Below are 25291 nucleotides of genomic sequence, written 5' to 3' on the forward strand. Positions count from 1 at the left end.
TTTTTTATTTAGATTTAGCATTTGGTATAAATGAAGGTAAAAAATGAATTGAAGAATTAATCATATCCTCTTCCTAATTGTTCCCATTTTTATTGCAACCCTTTACCCTTCTCTACAACTCAAACTTTGTTCACAGGCAGTAAAGTTAGAAATGCAGAGGTGTTGAATATTATTTATTTAATTCTATAGATATTTGTGTGTTTCGGATGTCTTTGTTACTTTTTCTTTCTAAATTTTAGCTTGCAAACAGAAAGTTTAAATTGACTTTATTTTCTACTGCTGGTAATGCATATCTATTATTCAATCGTTTTTCCCTTTCCAATGAGGGTGTTTGTGTTTTTATAGATATTAACAGTTGCTTGTTTGTTTATTATTGTGTATAATCTTAGATTTTATTTGTAAAGTATCCAGTCTATACTAGCAAATTGTAAAGAATAGGATCAAAAAGAAAATGATTTTATTCTGTTAAGAATGACTTTTAACCTGAGTTGTTAAATGGCCAATTTAGTACCATTTTTTTGTTCACTAATCTTGTTTTTAACCAAGCTATTGAAGGTATTTTTCTAATGACAATACATAATCTTTAAATATTTTTGGTTGAAATATGGCAAGGGAGTATGACCATTTGTTCAAGTTGCTAATTATAGGGGACAGTGGTAAGTTTGTGTTTTAACAAAAATAAACAAAAGTTCTTTATCTTGGTTATTTTAAAGGTGTTGGAAAAAGCAGTTTGCTTCTACGGTTTGCTGATAACACATTTTCAGGTAAAGTATATTATCATGTTATAATAACTTTACTAGTTTGTAGAACACCCCATTGTGGTTTGTCAGTTGATATTTTTTACCATATAGTTACAATACTAACTGTGCTACACATTGCAATGCATACAACATGATAATATTTTGCCCTGAACTAGTCAACCAGCTAACCCTTAACAGGTGGATTTCAACAATCAAAGCTTATTGAAACACTAATGACACTAAAAACTAAAAACACTAATGCAATATTTTACTTAAAAACACTACATAACTCAATGAAAAATAACCTGTTAAGTTGTTGTTGTTTTTTGTAGGAAGCTATATCACTACCATTGGTGTGGATTTTAAAATTAGGACAGTTGAAATCAATGGTGAAAAAGTAAAACTTCAAATTTGGGACACAGCTGGCCAAGAAAGATTTCGGACAATAACATCTACGTAAGTAATAAAGTCTGCCCACTTATTATTGGTCCCCTTCCCTTGATGTATCCAGATTTTTTTCTGTTCAGTGCTGGTTTGTTATACACGTTTGGTAAAGAGAAAGTGCTTCAAGTTTATACGTTAGTTATTTATCCAAATGTTAGTCATTTATCCAAAGTTGATCCTTCCAAAGTTTGACCCCGATTGAACCAGCGGTTCACCCACAGGACTCCCAAAACATACAAATTTTAAACCGGTTGTTCTGAAAGTACATGCTTCTGGGCAGGCAATCAGACGTGCACAACATTTATAAGGATGGCCCAGTTAAGGTTGTGTACAGATCGGTTGATTTTACTATCCTATCGTCATTTACCATTTAAAAAACTCAGTCTGTGCGACTTTTACAAAGAGATCATCAATCCAGTTATTTGCATATTTCGTTAAAAATTGATGTGATTATCTGCTTTATGGGATAAACCTGTATGTGATTAACCGGACGATTTTCTTAACAAACGATGGGCGACGGTTGGGAATTTTTAATTGTGAGTTAATTAAACGGATTATGCGATTAACTGATAACTGGATTCGTCTGTACCTTATGTTATGAACAGTAACATGCTTTCGTGTACAGTCTAGTTAACCTTCTTTAACACTCTAGGGCAGTACATGGTTCTCAACCTTTGACAGCTCAGGGCCCCCTTCAAGTAACCTCTCAGTTGTCCGATTGCACAAACATGTGTGATTGATGATAACTCACCAAATGAGTCAAGAAGTCAAGGCCATCTTTTAGGATAGATATTGTAATTCCATCAGTCTACTTCAGGGGTCACCAAACTGCGGCCCGCGGGCCGGATCCGGCCCTCGAGGTCATTTCATCCCGCCCTCGACCATGTTTTTGGTTTGCTAAATCGTATTCATAACTTTGTAACATTCAAAAATTAATTTACTTCCTACGAGAGTTTTCCTGTTGCCATATGTAGAAATAATGTTACATAGTTTCATAGGATTACAACGCCCAGGATTGATCAAAACCAGTTTCAAGCAATGAACATGGTTGCTTGTATTATCTTATGTATCAAAAAATATTATTTTGGGGGTTCCGCAAAAAGTGACTAAATGCCTTAAAGCACGGGTGGGGAACCTACTTAGTACCGCGGGCCGCATGAATTGCACAACATTTTTGGGCGGGCCAAATATTTTTAAATTCCATGTAAAATAACCCAAAGTAGAAGTGGTTTCATATTTCATCGCTCCAGATTTGATTTTTTCTTGGCTGTTGCATGTTTGCAACAAACAAGGCATACAGGTTTATCAATTCATTCGACTAAAAAAAGAGCGTGTCCAATCTTTCTTGAACACCCTAGCTCCATTATACCGATCTGTCTTTTTTCCAATAATATATTTTAAACAACAATACGGATCCACCCGAATAGCTCTAAAACCAATTTAAAACTAACACCACATGGCAAATGATTTGTTACTGCAAGGAGAGACAATCGAGTGGCTGTTACGTCACAAATATAGCAAGTGCTTGAAAGTGTGGCGATTTTTATAAGTTTGGCGTCTTAGTGTGAAATGGGGAGATTACCAGTAATGTCGAAGTCATTTGTACATAAACATTTTATTGTTTTTTATGCTATGTTGTATACTGTACCAAACTTGCGACGGGGGCCACATTAAAATGGCAAGCGGGACGCATGTTAAATTGTGTTTAACGTAGTTTCCGTACAAATTTAAATGGCATTGCTTTAATCCAACACATAATTGTTTACCGCTAAATTTTGGTGAGCCGCACTACGTAGAACTTTTTTGTAATATACGACTGAATTTGCTATTTTATTTCACTTCATGTAGTGAGACCACAATGCACCACTGCTGTTACTCAAGGCCCATGTTAAAAAAATAATGGCATTTATTTTGTCACAAAGCGCTTTTTTGGGCTATGCCTACTGCAATATATTTAATGATATGTGTTCTCGGGTCGCAACAAGTCTTCTGAGCCTAATAGTTTGGACCACCTTGAGCTGGATATCAGTGGTTTGATTTGGAAGTGTACAAGCTTTTGCTAAAGCCTTTTTTCTTCATGACAAGTAGCATTATTCATATTTCTATTTTACAAGGCCTGATCAATTCCACATTATGGTAGCATTAGCATAACAAATGTTTCTTTGTTATAAATATAATATATTCAATGTTACGTTACAATACATTCCCTTTAAACCAGGGGCAGCAATCCCTGGCATGCATTTTAAGGTTGGCAAACAAAGTGATTTTTTTATGCCAACCGATTTGGGTATTTTTATTGAAGTACAAATTTAACCTGTTCACTGCTTGTTTTTTTGTTTTTTTATCATGCCATTAAGATCGCCTGGCACAAACCACTATTATCCACAAAAACGTTGGCACATGAAGCCATTACCAAATCAAAATAATGATTATATTGACATGCGCCGCATAAATGCATGCCAACCCCTGCTGTAAAGAGACACATGTTTTACATGATAGACAATGTAATTTGGAAAACATTTAACCATTTCAAGGCATGTGGTTTGTTTCCCTTGCAACCAACATTGCAGAAAAGCAAAAACATATTTATTACCACAAACAGACAGGGAGCCAATAAGTGGACTTCAAAAATAAGCGGTGAATGCATAGGCTAAAATTTGAAGCTGTAGGATATCTAAAAAAATGCCTTACCAGTATATAATGCTTTGTTCAAAACATCTAACATCTGGGACCTTCCTAATTATGGGTTCCCTTCCCTGAAGGGGACACATATTGATTTTACTCAAATTGTTTGTTTGTTTTTTCTTTTTTTTTTCTTTCTTTTTTTTCTTCCCAAAGTTTGTCCGACTCGTTTTTCCATCGAATGTTTGATGGATTTGGCTGAAATTTACACAGATGGTAGATATAGTTATGTAGATGTGCATCCCACTTTGTTTTTGTTGATAACCCCAGTATTTACCCCGCTAGCCCCCTAAAATGGGTATTTTTTCCCCGAAGTTTGTCCGACTCGTTTTTCCATCCAATGTTTGATGGATTTGGCTGAAATTTACACAGATGGTAGATATATTCATGTAGATGTGTATCCCACTTTGTTTTTGTTGATAACCCCAGTAATTACCCCGCTAGCCCCCTAAAATGGGTGAGTTTTTAAACAGTGTCAGAATTGGCTGAAATTTGGATTTCTTGTAGAGTATGCCATTTATAGGTGTCGATTGTTGTGTTCAACCCTGTAGTCCTAACATTTACCCCACAAGCCCCTAAAGTGTAAAACGTATTTGTATGTTACTGGGCACCACAAACGAAAGATTTCTTTGGCGCAATAGTGTTACAAGGGCAACCAGTTGTATGTTGCTCGTTGGTGGGTTGCTTGGTGGACGTTTTTGCGCCATTGCAGTTAGGGGCTTGTTAACAGCCCTATGACGTCAGAAACATTAACGGTTGTTGCTCAAAACACCTCTAGTATAATTCCCAAGATGTAATATGGCGCAGCAAAAAATAATGCAAGAATTAGATTTGTCATTCTGGATCCGAAACAACTGTATTGGAATACCTTGTGGTTCTGATTTGAATGTTAATAATGAAAACACATTTTGTGTTTTATTAGGTATTACCGAGGCACACATGGAGTTATTGTTGTTTATGATGTTCAAAGTGCGGAGTCATTTGTCAATGTCAAGAGATGGCTCCATGAAATTGAACAAAATTGTGACACAGTGAATAGAATTTTAGGTTTGTTTTCAGTAGCTGCTTAGTTTCTTAATGCAGAAAATGTTTTTGAAACAAAAAAATGGTCCTTTCAGTTGGAAACAAAGATGACTCACCTGAAAACAAAGTTGTCGAGACAGCTGATGCCCGGAAGTTTGCTGACCAACTAAACATTACTTTGTTTGAAACAAGTGCAAAAGAAAACAAAAATGTTGAAGAGGTATGCACCTTGAAAGTAAAACACAAATTTTTCAAATTACCAACAATAATATTTGGAAACTTTTAGATGTTTACTGAAATTACCCGTCAAGTACTCGAGACAAAGAAAAATTCACAACATCTAGTTGGTCCTTCTACTGGAGGAAATGCAATCAAGGTGAAAAACGATGGAGGAAAAAAAAAGAAAGGAGGTTGCTGCTGATTTTATTCTACTTGAAGTTGAAATTGTGTGTTGATCCACATACAGCAGATTGCAGAAGCCATGAACAATGAAGCAGGCTGTCTTGTCAAGGGCTGGGTTCATACACATTTTGTTGGCATTGTCACACCATTATATTATTCTAGTATGTTTATCGCCACTTGGTAAAATATTAACTTTCACCAGAAAATCAAATTTGCAACTACTTATTAGGTAATGCTTTAATTTATCATTAATTGATGTAAAATGTGATTTGTGCCAAAAGTAATAAAAATGTGTCACAGTTGGCACACAGTCCGTTTATCATTTAATCTTCTGCCATAATCTCATTAATGTCAGATCAAACATGATTAGTATATTTGTTTGTTTGTGATATGTTTATACTAACTGTTTTATTCACATTATGTAATATGAGATTTTTATTTCCCTCTTTAAGCGTATTTTAACTAGTATCTGTATTGGGTTTTGCAATGTCAAGTCGAAGTGAACAAATGTGTTAATCGTTCATGGCACTGTTCCGTCTTGGTGCTTCCTTGCACTTGATAATCGAAACCCAATTCTTTGAAATTTTTGATATCAAAACTGTTCTAAATCCTACAACTTACCATCTGGTTAGTTCCAAGTTTTTTTTTTCATTATTGCAATGTTATTTACCTTCAGTAAATACTTTCTGCTCTTAGACTAAGTGTTTTTGTCACATAGGCACTTACTGCCCTGGAATAAAATAGGTTTTGAAAAATATGTTAACTGTTTTATTCTAAAACATGAAGTCGTTGTATATAACAGTAAAAATTAACAAGCAAATGGCAAATATGTAAAACATTGACAATACCAACTAACGCAACAAAAACATACAAGCATAAATTTTAGACAACATTGTTAGAAGTCTGAGATTCCAACCAAATGCTTGTGTCACATTCCAATGTGTACAGACCACTGCTTTGGGGTGGACTTGACACCTCTTCATCATAGGATATTCCAACAAACTCGTAGGATTTACAAGAACTGTCCGCTTGTTTACTTGTGTGTCGAGAATTTTCATTTTTCAATAAAGCAACTTGCTCAGACAAAACACTTTTAGTGATGTTTTTTGAAAGTTGATCAATTCCAGCCTTTATTATTTGGTTGGATTCTGTGCTTTCGGATTCAGTAAAATCTGACACTGAAGTTTGAGTGGAACTGGTTCCTGTAACATGCTTTGCTTCTTCATGTGGTTTAACTGTAGGTAAGCAAGTGACTGCTTTGAAGTCATGTTCAGTATTTGATGTTACACTGATGTTTGACAAAAGGTGAGATCTTGGTATATCACTCATTTGCAAAAAAGAACTGGTCATTGCACTGTCCTCATTTTTTCTGGTTACGACCAAATCAGTTTTGTTGTAGTTTTTAGCACCACTACACAAATGACTTTTTGCTGTTGGCAAGTCAGTATAGCTTGCATTCAAGTTAGCTTGTGAATCTAAAATAGCTATGCCAGATTTTTCAGAATAAATGTTAACACCTTTTGTCATGACTGGTGTTGATGTTTTTACACCTTTCTCGTAAAGCATTTTTGCTACACTTGCTTGATTTCCAGGTGTTTTGTCAAGTTGGCTCTCTTCATGCCCATGGTCAAGTGCTGTCACATATAATGGTGTGAGATTTTTATCCTCTGCAGAGGAACTAAATTCAGCAGGAAAAAACCTTGCAGGTCTGTCATCATCAATGTCTGAATTACTGGCAGACTTTTGTTGGCTATCCACTTTGTTGCATAGAGGAATCTTTTCTGCAGATTTTGCCTCAAATGCAGAGAGCTTTTGTTTAAATGTCCACTTACTTGGGGTCACATCAAAAACTGGTTTGCATATTTCAAATATAGGCGGTGTCTTTGTGCCACCTTCATCTCCAACAGACATTGCCTCAATACCTGAGCATGCAGATGGAATACAAACTTGGACAGATTTTGTAACTTTCGCATCTGACAGATTAAGTGTAATATGAGGGTCATCACCATGTTGTGTTTCTTTTTCATCAGGTGTTTTGCAGCTGGATACTATCTTATCAGATGGGACTGCAATTAAAGACCAATCACCTGTGCGTCCCAAAAACTCTGTAATGGAAGGTGGGTGTACCGCAGAAATTACTGGTTTTGTGTCAAATGTATTAAAAGATATTGATGTTTGAGAAGCTCTACTATTAGTTTTCATTACTGGATAAAGTACTGGGTTACCTTTTTTTGATTCTTCTTGAAAAGGCACTGTTTTACCATCAACAACATCAAAACCTGTGATATCATTACAAAGCTGTTCTACCTTTACATTTGCTGCAGTACTGTTCTCTGTTTGCTTATCATTTTCCTTGCATTCCAAGACAGCATTTCTGTCTGCAAAGTCTGCAAAAATATCCACAAGATCTTCACTGGTAATACTAAATCTTTTTGCCTTGCTTTCACTTTCGAATATACAGTTTTCTGACTTTCTGTTTGCAAACTGACCAAACAAAGCTTCCAGAGTAGGTGAATTTTCTGCTGATGGTTGGGGAGCAAACTTTGGCTCCTTGATTTTGAGCAGACTCTCATTTGTCATGTCAGTTTTATGCTCACATACTAGGTTTAAATTGCCTGGTGATTTCTTGATCTCTTTCAGTGGTTCATTCTCTGAAAGATTGCTAAAAATTACTTCTACAGATTCCATTGATTCAGTGCAAGCAGTTTGGGACTCAGTTGGGTTTACTTTAGTTTCTGGGGTTGTTATATTCAAAACTGTGTCTTTTGACTGAGTTTGCTGTTTTCTATATGATCTATCGTTGTTTGGGCACTTGGTTGCCTTATTTCGCTTCACTTTGTGAAATTTTTTTGACTTGCACTTGCCTTTATTTTCATTGGATGCTCCATTTTCAAACTTCTTTGGCTCTAAGACTTCGGATAATGTATTTTGCTCTTTAACTTTATCCACATATTGGCAATCAATTCCTGCAGCACTTAAAACCTCATCAACAAAATTGGTTTCTACACCACTTCCATTTGCGTGAAAGACTTTATCTTCATTGACTGAGACCTGGTGTTGATTGCCATTGTCCAATGTTGGTTTTGCATTCTGTTCTCCAGTTGGTGGCTTAATACTAAAGAACTTGGAAAACTCCTCAAGTGACTGTTGCACTTTTTGCACAGAGCAATGTAAAGGGGATGTTACATTCGATAATATTTGTATTTCTGCAGAATCATCTGCTGTTTGGCTCTTTGCTTCTATTTTTTCATGAGTTGTTTCACAAGACTTTCGTTGTCTTAGTTTGCTGTATCTGTGACAAGATTTAGCTCCTGGGGAATCTGGAAAAGTGAACAAATGCAATGACTGCAGCTGAGCAAGGCTAATAACTGCTTACCATTTACAAAAAACATATTTTGGCTTTCACCAGAAGTAGGTCTTGGAGGCAGGGTGCTTTGATAAACTGGAGACCTGCACAAATTTGGAACATGTTTGTTTTTAAATGTCAGCATTTTTGTCACCCAACTATATAGTTCTTAATTTGTTTAAAAAAATCTACCTAACATTAATTTAAAATTTCAATAAACAACAATTATTCAACCAGATTATTGTTTTTTTAACGAACCTGTTGTTGGAAGAAGAAGCCTGCATGCTCTCAATGGCTTCTACAAAGTAAGGATTGTTAAATAAACAGAGATTTACACAAGACTAGAAGAGTGAGCACATACACTATGTAGGTTAAAACTCATGGGTCCCCAAAACCAAAGTAGTAAACAAATAACCATAAGAAACTTGGGTGTTATAAAGTCAAACATAGTGATTGGTAGTGTGCCTTAAATAATTATGTTATGTAAAGTACAAACTAGGGTTGGGTATTTGAAGGATCAAATAAAATCTGGTCAAATAGGTCAAATACTATGCACACTATTAAATTGCAATTCTAGTTTAAAATTGGAAGTGAAATCTTCTTATAAACCATAAGTAATGGATGCAAAGGTTTTAATTCATGCAAATTTGTTTGTGTAATGGAAAATGTGCAGTTTATATTATATTACAGCATTTTTTGACTGCATCACATGTTCTTATTTTACCACTGGACCCATCAATGTGTCTGTATTTTTTATTCAATGTTTACATTTATGGACTGGTTTCTAACAATATTCTATATACATCAGATTAAAGTCTAATTTAAACTGAGATGTAACTGCAAAACTTGCTCATCCTTCTGGATGGCAGAAGATGACAGTACATACATTGTTTATGCCATTAAATCTAATTGGCCTGTAGTTAATCCACAAAAATCTATTCAGGGCAACTTTAAGCCAAATATCTACAAACAATGTTTTGATCAATGACAGAAAAAAGTAGACTGTAGGCATAGAAGTTTACACATCTGCTTTTAATTACTTGGCTTTTTTCTGAAAGTCAAAGGCTTTGCGACAAAGCTGTACTTTTCCCATGGACACATTATACTAGATTTTTATTTACATAGAAACTGTACTAGAAGTTATCTATGCTTTTCAATTGCGCTGCAGACGAAAAGTATCCACTAATTGTTTCGGGCATTTATTTCTGATGAACACAGTACATCTATATTGGCTTTTAAAGCACAATTTACCATACCATATTCGATTTTTGCAATTAAAAATAGTATTCACCGGTCAAATAGAGTGCTGTCAATTGGCCGGCTTGCCAACCCTAGTACGAACTGTCCAAATCTCATGCTATTCAGACATTGTTCTAAATTTCTAAATAGCGTAAAACACTGACATCTAAAAATGGCATATTATACAAACTGTCACCATGTCATTTCACTCGAATATTGCAAAAAAAATCACCAATTTTAGGGGATTAGAAGGGTAAATGTTAGCACTACAGGGTAAAACCTAATAATCTACAAATGCTAAATTTAAAAAAAAAAAAAAAAAAAAAAAAACCTAATAATCTACAAATGCTAACAGCTACAAATGCTAAATTCAACAAACTGTCAAAATTTCATCCAAATCAGACATTGTTTAAAAAATCACCCATTTTAGGGGTCTAGTGGGGTAAATATTGGGGCTACAGGGTAAAACACAACGAACAATACCTTAAAATGGTACAATAAACGAACTGTCCAAACTTCATCCAAATCAAACATTGTTTCAAACTTTACCCATTTTAGGTCTAGTGGGGTAAATACTGGGGCTATTAGGTCAAACAAAACAGATGGCACATCTACAAGACTATATCTACCATCTGTGAAAGTTTCATCCAAATTCACCAAAGATTTCAAGCCAAAAGTGCACAAACTTCATGGGAGAAAAAAAAGGAAAAAATGAGTGAAATCAAGATGCATCCCTTTTGGGGACCCATAAATAGTTGAGTTTATATCGTCTGGCAAAATCATAGCAGCACAATTGTGCTAAAATATTCACCAGGCCGGAAATAGCTGCTCAATGTTCAGACATTAAAAAGCGCGACAAAGTTGAGAGTACAATTGGTGGAGGGATGTAGACACGCTGTAGCTACACCGCTACCATAAGATAGTTACTATAAGTAGCAAGTAAAGTCTTAACCTGATTGCCGCTTTCTGTCTCCCGGTTGGGTATCGCTGTATTCAGGAGGTGGTTCCCTGAATGCAGCCACAGGTACTGGTGCAAGATAGCTGGAACCAAGATAGGAATTGGTAAAAGAAAGGGACATCCGTTCTTCATTTAACTCGTTGTGCAAACTGTCAGCTTTATAAACAAATAAATCTTCGTTTTTATTTTGTCTAAAAAATTCTTCTGGATTAAATGCATAGTGCTGTAAGTCTTGTTTTTAGTAATCCAACAACATTCATCATGCCAAAAATCCAATTCAGTGCCTGTTTGTGTGTTTTGTTAAAAAAATGTATCTAGTCCTCCATTCCCCAAATTAAATCTTTTTTGCACTAAACTTACACTTTTTGTCAACAGTTGTGTTTTAAAAATCCAGGCCAAACTATCTTTGCTGCCTTAACTTTCATTCTTTCACATTTAATGCTGCAAAATGCTTCTTTTATGTATTTATTATGCTTTATAGCTTTACCTTGACTAGACATCCCTGACAAAACATACTCTCCAGCATTGCTTTTGCAATCACTCAGATCAGGGTAAGAGCTTGGCCTATCTATTGCTGTATGATCTGAAAATGCTTGAACATTTTTCTCATGCTCATTAGTTTCTTCTTTACATTTCATTGTGTTTTTTTCCTTGTCATAGAGTATTTTGTCGAAGTCTTCTGTAGTCAAAACTTCAATTGCACTTTCACTGTAAGGGCCACAACACATTATCACTATAGTTTAGGTAAAAAAACACCCATAAAACAAATGGTACCTTTTGCAAACTAAGCTACTGTCTAACGAATCAGTGTCCAACAGATCTTGGTGAATAATGCCAGCAACTTCATCTCTATGCATAGTGCAAATTATCGAAAATGCCAAATAATAAAGAAAAACATGTTACCTTTCACGTAAGTTAGTTGATTGTGAAACAGAATGATCCCAGTTTTTAGGTTCTTCTCCGCATCCTTAAAATGGGTTTGTGATATGTAAGCGATTTATACAAACGTTAAAAGACTAGCATACAGATTTTGAATTTTGTGGACTAAAATATTTTGTGCATTGCATAACAAAGAGCAAAGACTTAAACAAGACCATGTTATATAGAAATGAACATTACAACTCATAAAATAATAAATAACAATGAAAAGTAGGTAAAACAATTTTCTGCCTTAGTATGTTACCCAGTGTATGATTTGCAGAATGTGGAGTGCTTGTAGAAACAGATGTTGTTGCATTTGCACAAATGAAACCCTTAAAAAAAACAAATTTTGGATGTTTACTTATCACAAATTTGAAGATGAAATGATACCTGCTGACTGGTAATGAAACTTGATGCTGGAAATTCTGGTGTTCGCAAAGTTGCACCGGAACTTAATGACCTTTAAACAGTGGTCAGCACATACATCAGAAGATATGAAACATAAATATTTTCCCCAAAAATACAATTAACAAGTGATTACAAATAACATTTTTACCTTCTTTGTTTCAAATTTCCATCCCCAACAGTCATTGCTTGCTGTTGAGTAACTTGAAAAGCACCTACAATTCATATTTTGACATTTTGAGGATAATTTACACAAATTGCTTACATGAATCTGGCTGATCAATTCCCATGTCAACCTCTGTTCTGCTAGACATGTGCTTTGTTTTTTGGTTGTATTCCTCTTGTTGCATGTAGTTACCAAATCCTAAAAGCAGATTTGTGATTTTGTATTGGGCCTAATTTAAACCTACACGTAACATATTTTATACTAACCATAAGTACGTTCATAACTTGTGCTGTCATGACATGAATCAGTCTAAAAAATTGGAGGGTGATGCACAACATTTTACATGATATTTTTTATACATTTCTAACCTTTTTTAACACATTCAAGACAGAGTAGATTTCATGTAGCTCTGTTGTTCTTTTGCTTCTGGACACTGACAAACCTTTTTTCAGCACATTATGTAAAATTTTTGGAACAACTGTTGGGACAAGCAACATTCGGCCCATGGATACAATTTGGTGGCGAACACTGTCTGCATCAAATGCCTTCCAAGGCAGGATTCCTTTTTTTAGGAAAGAAAGATACATGTTAATTTTATTTTATTGTGGAGATGGAAAATGAAAGCTTGACAAATACACCAAATGGTTTTAAATGGACTATAATTTAAATTTAAAGCTTATTAACTAGAAGGGTGGCTTAGCACATATTGCCCCTGCATATACACTATAACCTATTTTAAAACATAAATATATTTCCTATGCTTATTTTGTATTGGGTCCCATATTAGTCACCGTCTTTTATAACCTTAGTCGTTTCTGCAGGCAAAAACTCATGGGTCCCCACACATGCAAAGTTGAAAATAATGCAATTCAAGAGATAACCATGAGAAAGTCGGGTGTTGTAAGGTAAAACACAGTGACCGGCACTGGGCTTAAATAATAATGCTATGTAGAATACGAACTATAAAATTAGATTCACCCCAGATATTGTTTGAAGTATGTCCTATTTAACGTTTTAAAAAACTGACACATTTTAGGGGGCTAGTAGGGTAACTAATTGGGTTCGACACACAAATTAAAAAATTTATAAAAACCGCAATGACTCAATCAATAGTACTGCAAAATTTCAGCCCAATACGCCAATGTTTAAAATTTCGACCACTAGAGGTGTTTTGAGCAACAACCGGTAATGTTTCTGACGTCATAGGGCTGTTGACAAGCCCCTAACTGCCATGGCGCAAAAACGACCACCAAGCAACCCACCAACGAGTAACATACAACTGGTTTCCCTTGTAACACTATTGCGCCAAAGAAATCTTTCGTTTGTGGTGCCCAGTAACATACAAATACGTTTTACACTTTAGGGGCTTGTGGGGTAAATGTTAGGACTACAGGGTTGAACACAACAATCGACACCTACAAATGGCATACTATACAAGAAATCCAAATTTCAGCCAATTCTGACACTGTTTGAAAACTCACCCATTTTAGGGGGCTAGCGGGGTAATTACTGGGGCTATCAACAAAAACAAAGTGGGATGCACATCTATATGAATACATCTACCATCTGTGTAAATTTCAGCCAAATCCATCAAACATTTGATGGAAAAACGAGTCGGACAAACTTTGGGTAAAAACACCCATTTTAGGGGGCGAGCGGGGTAAATACTGGGGTTATCAACAAAAACAAAGTGGGATGCACATCTACATAACTATATCTACCATCTGTGTAAATTTCAGCCAAATCCATCAAACATTTAATGGAAAAACGAGTCGGACAAACTTCGGGGAAAAAATACCCATTTTAGGGGGCTAGCGGGGTAAATACTGGGGTTATCAACAAAAACAAAGTGGGATGCACATCTACATAACTATACCTACAATCTGTGTAAATTTCAGCCAAATCCATCAAACATTTGATGGAAAAACGAGTCGGACAAACTTTGGGAAGAAAAAAAACAAAAACAATTCGAGTAAAATCAACATGTGTCCACTTCAGGGAAGGGGACCCATAGTTACTAAAAATATTCCTTAACCAACTGAAGTACTGCCATCCTTAAATTTATTATGTTTATGTAGGAAAAACATAGAAGTATTTATTTAAGTATTGGTATAAAAACAGTGTTATCACTCAATTTGCCTGTAGTGGTAGAACAACAATCTTCTGAGTGGAAATAAATGAATGTAAAGATTCTTTTTTAACCAAGAGAAACAAATCACCTGACATTGTCTCACAAACAACAACACAAAAGCTGTAAATATCACTTTGTACAGAAGGCTGTTTGTTCACCAGCAACTCAGGTGCAAGCCATCTGTTAAATACTGGAGAAATTGGATGCGAGATCGGAGAGCAGTCCTTTCTAAAAGCATTTTTTGTATGACTAAAATGCCTTTGATTTGGCGAAACACTAGATTTTCATGATTCCCTTTACTAAAACCATATTTTGTGCAATTGGTCAACCAAATAGAAATATCAAAATGTAAAAAGTCCTTTCAACCATCTTGATCAGTAAATCAAACTACAGACAATTCTGGTTAAGAGCAACTGCGATTTGTTGAGCATTTCTTGCATTTAATAAAAATAGTTTTTCGAATCATGATGGTTTTACGGTAACCAGAATTGTCTGTTCTGTAAACAAACAACACAAAATACATGAAGTAAACCTATGTAAAGTGTAATAAAAGTCAGCTAGTTTGGCAGTTTGCCAATTGCAGATATAAATTGCATGTGATGATATACAGCAATGCACAAATCCCTGTTGATGGAGGTATGATATAGCATCAGTCATCTAAAAAAAATACATAAAACAACAAATTAAAGTAAATTTTAATTTTAAACTTTAAATTTGTTTAAAAATTAACAATCATTCAGCCACACCTGCTGCAGCAAAAATACAGTATCCAATCCCGAAAGTTTTCTTTCATGTAACAAATGGTACAAGGAACCAAGTGCTACATGCTCATATAAAAAACAATATGGAACCAATGGTGATGTATGTTCAGCTCTAGAACTGGAGTCTTGTCCATTGTAGAAACAAGTTCCCACAAGAAGCAATATGTTTGGATGTCTTAACAAGCTGTACACAAAATAGCAAATGGATTATTTATAGTATAAGTGGCCAAACTGCAGCTCCAGAGCCGCATGTGGCCCTTTCAGCCTTTAATTGCGGCTCTTTGATGTTGCACATGCATTTCCCTATCTTGCTGAGTTGTTTAACCTGATTATAAACCAATGCATTCTATCACATATTAATCACAGACTGACTGTTTGTAATCACCAATGTACATTCTGAAAACCGAAACGAACATTATTCTACAGAAGCGTGCTAGCTTTTGCATTGTAGTCAAATATATTGTCAGATTGAAGCTGTAAGTCAGGACTGGTATTAAAAGCATTTTACATTTGTATTGCGACTTATACTAGCAATAACTGCAAAGTTTAGCCCAAAAAATGTCGTTGAAAAATAATTGCAAAAAAGAAAGATAAACAGGAAAATATAACTTATAAAACAGAATGGGAGAAGGAGTTTGCATTCATTGATAATGGAGGTTTACCTCTGTGTCTTATCTGTCAAGCTTCATACAATCATTACAAAACTAGCAACTTGAACGTCATTACGAAGCTAAACACAAAAACTTTCCCATCATATCAGCCTAATTTCAAACACCTTGCAGCCCAGGTGGAGACTCACAGTATCACCACACAACAATAATCATTATTTAATAGCGTACACTTCATTACAAGTGAATAAATTCGTTTTTGATTTTTTGTGTTGTGACTCTTTCAAAACTATGTTTTGTGATATGCGGCTCGAGCATGAAGCAGGTCTGGCCACCCCTGGTTTATACAAAACATGACAATGCCTAACATGCCTGCCTTGGGATATTGATTTTGATATCATCAGGTTACATTTGTCGAACGGATTTAAAATGTGAAAATTGCAATGTTTTGTGTGGCGGATCAGAGTGTATTTCATTTTTATTAAATGTGCAAGACACAAGTTATCTCAGACTGCGGAAAGATGCTTATTAGGATGTTAATGACATATGGAATTTTACAGCGGGTGACACAAGTTTACTACTGCCACCTAAAAAAAACAGATTAGCAAAACATCCACTACACTAATGGTGCATGTGGTATGTCGTAAAAATGACTGACATTAACAAATCTGCCTCAGTTCAAAACTTTGATCCAAATGAAAGCTACGGGCCATGACATGCTTTATTGGGTCTATAGTTGTTTATCATGCCGTAAGACAAAGTTAAGGGTATGTGCTACCTCTATCAAACTATACAATTTTTGCACCTCTGATTTAGAGTCAATATTTAAACAACTATATATTTCTAGAATAGGCAACTGTCCTACGTATTTTTTTTTCGTAGATTTTTTTTTTTTTGTAGTAAGTATTTTTGTAGATTATTTATGTATAATATTCCTGTTGGTCCTATTCTTGTTGACTTACCCATTGATTTTTAGTTCATGAATCAGGAGGTCATTGGCATAAGCAATTGGTTTTGATGTGTGCTGTTTTTTCCTATGCTTGCAAGTTTTAAGTGTAACCACTTGTTGGCCCCACTTTCCTTTTGTTATAACAAACTGAGGTGGTGCCTGTAATGAAAAACTACACAAACATAGTTGCAAAATAAATTGCTATCCACAAAAAAGATCAAATATTTAGACATTTATTTTCTGGAAACACCCAAAAAATGTAAAACACGAGGAAAACATACCTGACTGGATGATCCAATTCCAGATAACTTATCAAAATTTACCATGGGAATTAATGCAGCAGGTCCAACTTGTGATAAGTTTTCATTTTTGACACAACATTCAGCAATACATTTAATTGCTGTAAAGTCACCATAACCTTTGTTGTTAAGTGTAGATGTACTCTGATTTGATGCTTGACATTGCAAATCCGCTGATGTTTCATAAATCCCCTTGGTTAAAATTCTAAACAACAACAGTTTTATAAAAAACAAAACAAATATTTACATCATAAAACAACATAACTAACTTATACCGGTGGTATATCTGAACAACTAGTTGAACTACCTGGAAAGACTGGAAGATGAAGTATTTGTCAGCAAGTTATTGTTGAAGAGATGTACACAAACATCAGACTGCCTTCGATCAATAAAATTCAAAATCTATGAATTTTCAAATGCACTTTTTTAAAGAAACTAAACGATGCATGTTTATTTGACACTACATACACATGCTAAAAATAATTTGTGTGCCATAGTTGAAACAAAAATTGAAAATTGTCACACAGCCACTGTTACATACCTTTTTGTTTTTCTTTTGCCCTGCTTCAACTGCCCAATCTCGAGGCACTCGACCTTTACTGTCATGAAGCCTCAAATCCCCACCATGGTCAAGACATGCTGCTAAAACAGATGTAACACAAGAGAGAGCTGCTGCATGTGTAGCTGTACTTCCATCATCACTGCGTCTGTGTGGCAAGTTGTGTTATCCAAAATATAATGTTTACATTTCTAACACCATCAAATAATATTCAAGCTACCGGTTCGGGTTTGCTCCAAGGCACAGTAGTATCAAAACACATTTGGTGTGTCCCATATAACAGCTCACATACAATGAAGTTTGGCCACTTGTATTGCAGTAGTCGTCTACATGACCATTGTGACCTACACCATCTGAATATGTTTGTGATTTTAAAATCCAAAAAAGGGATTTTATGCAAAACAAATTAATTGCACGAAATTTCTATATATAGCAGGATTTATTCATGATTGTTGACTATTATTGAGTGTCTGTATAATTTTCTGTAATAATAATTGATAAGCCAACAGTGTTTCTGAATCAGAAATCAGAATTACTCAACAAATGACACAAAGTTATTGTTTTTTGGCATGAATGAAGCGACCAGTCAAACATACTGTTTGTTTGGACAGACATCGTTCATGGTGTATGTACTTCTAACATGATTAAAAAAATATCTTAGTAAATCAGATGGCTATGGCACATGTTACCTGCAAGACAAGATTGGAGTTTTTTGTGTTTTCCTTCACTTACATATCGAAACAGTTCTCGTTTAAACACATTCATACTTTTCACTCTTTCCAAAGATATAATACCGCTGCGACGCATACCTTTTTATGTTAAGCCTACATTACAAAATAGCTTTTTTATTCGTACGGAGTCTACGTGGTAAATTTTGTTGTGTATTGTTTGCAGACGAAATCGAAAGAAAAATTACGATTTTTATGTGAGTTTTTACAAGATGTTGTAATGTGAAGTATTCTTTTAGTTGTGCGCTTGGCCAATGTAAAAAAGGGGAGCACTTAAATACGCACTTAACGCAAAACTATTTAATGTTTAGTCAGTTTACCATACAGTTTCATACACTTGATTTGTTGTGTATGCACCCGCTGAAAAAAGTTTCTGTGTTGAAAAAAACAAACGCTGCCGTTTGAATTTTTGTTTTTCAGTAACCACATTCGCAGTCCGCACTGGATCGACTTTACAAAGTGTCCTCGAACAGAAAATAGTTGAGCTGATGGTGTTTTCCCGACTGCATCCCCGAATTTGCGGGCTCATTTTTTCTTTTTATTTATTATTTAACTGTTTTTTTTTTCGTGTTATGTCCTACAACTATCGTGTATTATTGTCTCTGTGTTCTGTACCGCACCCTTTTATTCTGGCGTCGAAAACTATCCAACATGGTTTCTTTTCCTGTCCAACCCCACCCCCTTTCCCTAACACGGGTGGTTAGCTTTTAGATCCCAACTTGACTGGTTCCACAAAACGTAGCCTCCCGATGTCCTCCAACATTATCCTCTTATGGGAGTCCCTGCCACATAACGCTAATAGTAACGTTGTAGGGACAGTGCCTTAACCATCCATCCACCAATTGTACACCTTTGTCGCGCTTTATAGCGTCCCAACGTTGCACAGCTATTTCCGGCTTGGTAAATATTTTAGCGCAATTGTGCTGCTAAGATTTGTATGACCCAGCAAAATAAACTCATCTCAACGTCAAACTATCGCTTTGCACACAACGAAAAAGTCGAACAAAAGCCTAAAATTATACCTTCGGATGCGTCACTAAACAGGTATAGATCTTGCACCATGGGCAGCCTGACCTATCAGTGACCTGCCAGACATTTGTTAAAATCCCCTCGCCCATGTCAGTGTATACACTGCGATTTGGGCCTTTCGTGGGCTTCTCTAAAGGCAGTGCTACCAATACTAGTGAGGGTGTCGGGCACCGGCAGACCTCTTTGTGTCATACCGTGAACCTGTGGTTTATTACAAAGCATAATTGTTGCACTGTCTTTTAATTGGTAGAGGGCGTGACTCTATGCGCCCAGACAGAACAGCAGGGGCGATCGCTTCAATTCCTAGAACGGTTCTCAACGCGCCTTTCCTCGCGCTCAACAACTCCAAGGCACCAAGAGCCAAAATAACGAATTCTTTTATTAAGGCAATTAAGGACAGGGGTGGCGCTCGAGGGTTCAGCAGCAAGACTAGCACAAGGGCAAATGCGGTTTCTGCAAATATGCACTAATTTAGTTAAGGAAATAGACGAGAACTTATCAGTACAGTTGACTCTTACCGAACTATTATAGGACCAGAGTCACAGTAACATTCAAAGCGATGAGGAGATTTTAGGTTCTGCAAATACAGCATCAAATTCAATAAACATCACCAAAACACATTAGTAACGAACTGCGAGACTTTAGGCAACAAGCTTACCGGAATAATACAGTTATTTACAGCAACAGCAAGTTGGCTGACGACGGTGTGGGATCCGTGGGCCAGAAATGCACAATTACACATTGGACGACCGGCAACAGTTCAGTTAGCACAAATTTCCTATTCGTTACCAAAGAAACAAGCATAACCAGTCAATTAAATAAAGCATGCTGCCTCTATCCAGTCGCTAATAAACACGAGGCAGCCACGCTTACAAGTCGTGACTTCAGTAAAACAATGCCAAGGTTGTGACATCATAAGCACCGATTGTGTGATAGTAATGTCACCAGGTTGCACAACATTGCGCCATACAAGTAAGTTAAGGCTACTGGCGCAAAACATAGAAAACATAATAATATGTACAATGGCGATGTAACAATAATTTTTACCAACAATTTGCAACAACAACACCAACTGCAAGTCTCGATAAGCGCGAGTTAGTAGGCTTCGTTTTTACCAAATCCAAATTGTAAGTATAGGTCTAAGATGCAATGTAATTTTGAACGATAAGTTAATAATCTCTAAATACAGTTTGTAATGTCGCAGACAATATTAAAACAAATTCATATTGTGTGTGAACAGTTGAAAAAGGAGCGCGTAAACACGTGTTTTCCACACCCGTTTACAAGTGTTTTTCCATTCTAACTGCAAAAAATATCTGACCGCCCACAGTATAAGGGTCTGCGTGGGCAAAACTCCGGACGGTTTTAATAACTTTCTTTGGCGACACCAAAGTTCCGTTACAATGTATTACAAGTATAGCACACGTTACACGTTACCAACCCCCCAAAAAATGCCGTTTTTCATAAAATTTCATTACTATCACAAAGATAAAAAGCGCAGTTTTGTTTCAAATAAGTTACAAAAGTTTACAAAGTTTTGCAAGATCCCTTTCAACAGAATATTGTCTACTTTTTAAGATGCATAGTCGCATGAATATGCGCGGTAGGGTGCATCGTACATCAAAATCAGTACTGACAATTAACCGTTATAATCATGGGCGTCCGCAGGAAAAAATACAGGGGAGGGCAAAACTATCGTCACATCGCTGTTCGATAAACGGTATTTCAGAACAAAAAATTTTTTTGTCACAACATAGCTTCTTTAAACTTTACACATAAACTCCAGAAACAATACGTATTGTTAGACTGTATTGGGAGACTGTATTGTTAATCACTAAGGACTGCGTGCTATTAAAAACCGTGTCAAAAGATCTTAAAACGGTCGTTCGATGACTATACCGCACTAAGCTACTGAAGAACAATTATATGACAATAATGATGCAAAAACAATACGGACAAAACTTTTTCAAAGTTGGGTTAATGCTTTCTAATAATTTGTCCTTAAAAATCGAAAAATAACCGCAACATTTGTTTACCGTAAATCCGCACAAACACGTCTGTGGGGACCCATTCGTTTTTGCTTGCAAAAACAATCATATATGTAGATCAAATGATGTGTACAGTAAATTGGTAAATATCATGTAGATTGTTTAGAATATATAAAATGGAAGTATATCAGAAAGCCACCTTTCTAGTTTAAAACGATATATCTCTAAAATTCTGACGGTTACACGGACTCAAATCTCGGGGGACAGGGGAAATAAAATTACGTCAAAAATGTGACAGAGTGTGTCCGAACGTTTTGTGTATAATTCGAAACTGCTTATGATGGATTTATTATTTGAAGTAAGCAACCCGTTGTTTAACAATTTATGTGCCAATCAAAAACAATCAATCGCACATGACTTGGCGTCCCCTCGCTTTGATGGACACAAGTTTTTTTTGCGAATCGCGTCCCTCTCTAGCCTTAGAAGAGGAACTCCGCACTGTTGCCTGATGACATCTGTCCATTGATGTGCCATCACCAACACAAAATAATTCTACAAGTTAAAAAAGTCAAGCTAAACATATTTATGAAACTATATGGGACTTTGCGAAGCAAAACCTGGAGTTAACATACAAAAGATTAACTTCGTAACATAACCTTGCTTGGAATGACTCAAGGGTCATACTACGTCACAAACAAGATTAAAACAATAATAGAATTTTGCGTGAACAATCGTCTCTTTTGTTAACTGAAAATAATGTGAGAAAAGATTATTTCTTGTTACATAAGATTACAGAAAAACGCTTTGCTCCTTGCGGCTCCTTTAAAATCGCTTGACGGACCCCAGTTTAAGAACTGCTGTTTGAAATAAACACAATCCTAAAATTAATGTTTTTCCCACATGAATTTTATTAGGGTAGCGGTACCTAACAGGGACCCGTGCCCCTGGGAGCTGTATTTTGAGGCGACATACGGGTGTAGGCTCACTAGAAACATTCACCAACTAATGCTGAATTGTTGTTACATATTCTTGTGCTTCGGCATTTCACTAATTTTCTGGCCATAACGTATCGTTTAAAGTGGGCGCTGTTCGTGTTGGGGTACGTAAAACCTTACAATTTATACCGTTTATCTATTTTTTTAGAAATTAATACCTATCTTGATTAATCCTGGACTGTATAAGTTTACGGAGGGCACAGGTCCCGAGGGTTATTTAAAGAGGGTCACTATCTATGAGAGGTTGAGAACCACTACTAGGGCATGAAGGTTTGATTGTGCATGAATAGGTATGCGACAAAGTGTGACGGCTGCGTCATACAAGCTCAACTTTAAGTAGCGCGGAAAAAAGAGATAGTAAAATAACGTTGCTAGTTAGATTGGTGATTACTAACTTTGCATTAAATTGCTCGTTCATTAGCGCACTCTAATCCCCAAAAAATCCAAAAGTGAGGAAGTAGAATTTCCAGAATTCTAACCTAGTTTGGTTGAAAACGAATAAGGTAAAACCTGATCACGAGGGTAAATGGATAATGGTCATTGTCAGAACAACTATCAAGATTTTTTCTATTATACCTTCTATGTGTCAATATTTAACCATGTGTAATAAACAGATCTTGTAGCGTGGTATTAAAACACAAAACTTTGTTGCAATTGATACGAAAAACAAAAAATCCAAATAATTCAACGTCGGCTATTTTTTTGTTGGGGCGATCAAATAATTTGTTGAAAACTTAGCGGTATGAAACACTATATTAGGGTTACCATACATGGGTAAGCAAATTTCTTGACGGTTTAAATCAGAGGTTCTCAAACTGGGGTCCGCGATTCTTTAGGGGTCCGTGAAGCAATTTTGGGGTGACCGCGAAGCGGCTGAAGTAATTTTATAATCTTATTTGGCGTCAGTTTGTGCCACCAAATAAGTATAAATCAAAGTAGAATTGAGAATCGACTGTCTTCATTACTAACAATAGCCTTTATTGAATGACAAACTATCAAAAATGCAATTGTTCGCGCACAATCGTAATGCTTTTTGTCTTGTCTGTGATGTCACAAGCTGTCTTTGGATCATTGTTATGCGCAATTTTGCATAACTAGCTAAAATTCTGCAATCAACTTTCGTTTTTCTGAAATACGCATTTAGGTTTGAGAACCGCGAGCCCTCGAAATAAAAGGGATCCGTTTTGAAAAAAATATGAAAAAGTTTGAGAACCGCTGGTTTAAATACATATATCTTTGGTGACACCAAACTTGCTTTATATAGAATAATGTTATGTCGCTAACCACAACAGTTTTCCTTTTAAGCTAAGAATTGCGAGAACTACTGTACATTAGGCTACTCGGCGTTAAAACTTCGGACATTTAGTGTGTGTTTTGTAATTATTTCTGGACACAGATTTTAAGCCCGAATTCCGGACATGTCAGGGAAATTACGGACGTCTTTTTAGTAACTCTGCGTGACCATATGTATTAAATTTAAAACAACATTATAAACAATAATTATACAAAATATTATACCGTATTGAGAACATGGAGATTATAAAGGGATTTTTTAATATATTTTAAATACAGTTTGATACTTGACTGTATTGCGTTAAACTTGATTCGCAGTACGCCGTTTCGGCAACAATATTTTACCGGAACGTCGGTTAGATTTTATCACTAGTTCTTACTGCAACTCTAATATTTACGTTTTCTGTGGTTTTGGAATGAAAACATTGTGGTTCATTAGCACATAGTCGATGTGTATCAGCGTGGGAACTAAAAGTTTTGTGTTGGTGTGCAAAAGGTTTCTCGAAAGCGCCCTCAAAACCAAATACCAGGCGTTTATTAGAAGGCAGTTCCTTGACTTTAGTTGCAGTTGGTCGTTCAGTGGCAAGACAACGATAGCTCCATTGAAACAAGCTATGTACTGCAGTGTTGCATTTGCGTTGGCAGGCTGTTTGTTTGCAGTGTCTGCAACCAGGCTCCATCATGTCCAACGTGGGATTGCCAGTAACTTAAGACGAGACTTTGTACCATCTCATCGCGACTTACATTTAATTCAAAATTGCCTTTCTGGCCAAACCTTTGCATCGTAAGTGAAGTTTAATTGGTTTATTGTGTGAATAATTAAAATTATCTGTGGGCGGTAGAATGCAAAATCAGTAACTTCCAAAAACCTGTGGTAAAACAATTTGGCAAAAACAATAATTGTATTTTTACAGTCCGCAAGAAACGAAACAATGCAGGTCCATTATGCATGTGGTGTCCAAAATGTCTCAGCCAAGATCGCTGAATCGTCGACGCCGTAAGTATATGAGACAATATAATGACAGAATATAACGGTAGATGTGTCCAAAACTATTTAATAGGTACTCCGTTCTTGCCACCCAAATCATTTTTGTGTGATGTGTTTGTATAAAATTGAATTACATTTTCAAATAACCAATGTGAATATCTTATCTTTGCAATTCAGGGGTATGTAATGCCTTTCCAATATCAGGTAAGGTTTTTTCGCCTGTGAATTGAGTGTGTTACTTTAATGTAGAAAAAATGCATGTCATTGAACTAAAACATTAGGTCACTAATTCCGCTTCTTTGCCATTAACCTATAATATCGAGCGTTTTAACGTTGAAATTAAAAATGCTCTAACACCTGCCTTTGTCTAATATCTTTTTTTGTTCATTAAGGCATAAAACAGTGCGCTGATTTTAACAAAACAGTTAATTTTAGAAATTTAAAATGTATCATACAAAGATAACGGTACTCGAATTATGCTAATATGTGTTGGTCAATTTCCTTGCACACATTATAACATTTTTTACTACTTTTTTCAGGTGATTTGAGAGATCTACAGATGGAGTACATCAAAGGTGGTATAAGTTTAATTTGTCAAACACGTTAATATAACTTCGTATGATTCTTCCCGAAACAA

At 35.8% G+C, this 25291-nt stretch overlaps 2 protein-coding genes and 1 long non-coding RNA gene across 3 annotated transcripts; 1 reads left to right on the forward strand and 2 right to left on the reverse strand.

The window, feature by feature from the left end:
- Positions 1-513: 513 nt before the first annotated feature.
- On the forward strand, positions 514-6379 carry LOC145228461 (ras-related protein Rab-35-like). The gene is made up of 6 exons (XM_080093515.1): positions 514-656; positions 714-764; positions 1073-1196; positions 4789-4913; positions 4985-5109; positions 5176-6379. The coding sequence occupies exons 1-6, from the start codon at positions 605-607 to the stop codon at positions 5308-5310; spliced, it is 612 nt and encodes a 203-aa protein (XP_079949641.1). The 5' UTR covers positions 514-604; the 3' UTR covers positions 5311-6379.
- Positions 6047-18492, reverse strand: LOC145228460 (uncharacterized). The gene is made up of 19 exons (XM_080093514.1): positions 18323-18492; positions 17854-17986; positions 17616-17781; positions 17382-17476; positions 17057-17279; positions 16789-16934; positions 15204-15402; positions 14990-15114; positions 14546-14685; positions 12695-12888; positions 12593-12635; positions 12426-12524; positions 12312-12375; positions 12018-12087; positions 11738-11801; positions 10829-10990; positions 8896-8935; positions 8668-8741; positions 6047-8611 (listed from the first exon to the last, which is right to left on the reverse strand). The coding sequence occupies exons 1-19, from the start codon at positions 18438-18440 to the stop codon at positions 6174-6176; spliced, it is 4593 nt and encodes a 1530-aa protein (XP_079949640.1). The 5' UTR covers positions 18441-18492; the 3' UTR covers positions 6047-6173.
- An 896-nt stretch (positions 18493-19388) lies between these two features.
- LOC145229777 (uncharacterized) lies at positions 19389-20207 on the reverse strand. Its single transcript, XR_013860480.1, has 3 exons — positions 20049-20207; positions 19909-19967; positions 19389-19843 (listed from the first exon to the last, which is right to left on the reverse strand). It is a non-coding gene; the product is annotated as an uncharacterized LOC145229777 (long non-coding RNA).
- Between the last annotated feature and the right edge of the window lie 5084 nt (positions 20208-25291).

This window comes from Phallusia mammillata, chromosome 5, assembly GCF_965637545.1.
Source record: "Phallusia mammillata chromosome 5, kaPhaMamm4.hap1.1, whole genome shotgun sequence".
In the NCBI taxonomy this organism is placed as follows: domain Eukaryota; kingdom Metazoa; phylum Chordata; class Ascidiacea; order Phlebobranchia; family Ascidiidae; genus Phallusia; species Phallusia mammillata.

What these genes read in the sequence shown, in the direction of transcription:
- LOC145228460 (XM_080093514.1), bottom strand. Translation starts at nt 18,440, where the DNA reads ATGCGTCGCAGCGGTATTATATCTTTGGAAAGAGTGAAAAGTATGAAT. An exon ending in TCTTGAATGTGTTAAAAAAG is followed by an intron (nt 12,636 to 12,694) that starts GTTAGAAATGTA and finishes CCAATTTTTTAG; the next exon opens with ACTGATTCATGTCATGACAG. An exon ending in AAGTTATGAACGTACTTATG is followed by an intron (nt 12,525 to 12,592) that starts GTTAGTATAAAA and finishes ATCTGCTTTTAG; the next exon opens with GATTTGGTAACTACATGCAA.
- LOC145228461 (XM_080093515.1), top strand. Translation starts at nt 605, where the DNA reads ATGGCAAGGGAGTATGACCATTTGTTCAAGTTGCTAATTATAGGGGAC. An exon ending in TGCTGATAACACATTTTCAG is followed by an intron (nt 765 to 1,072) that starts GTAAAGTATATT and finishes TGTTTTTTGTAG; the next exon opens with GAAGCTATATCACTACCATT. An exon ending in TTTCGGACAATAACATCTAC is followed by an intron (nt 1,197 to 4,788) that starts GTAAGTAATAAA and finishes GTGTTTTATTAG; the next exon opens with GTATTACCGAGGCACACATG.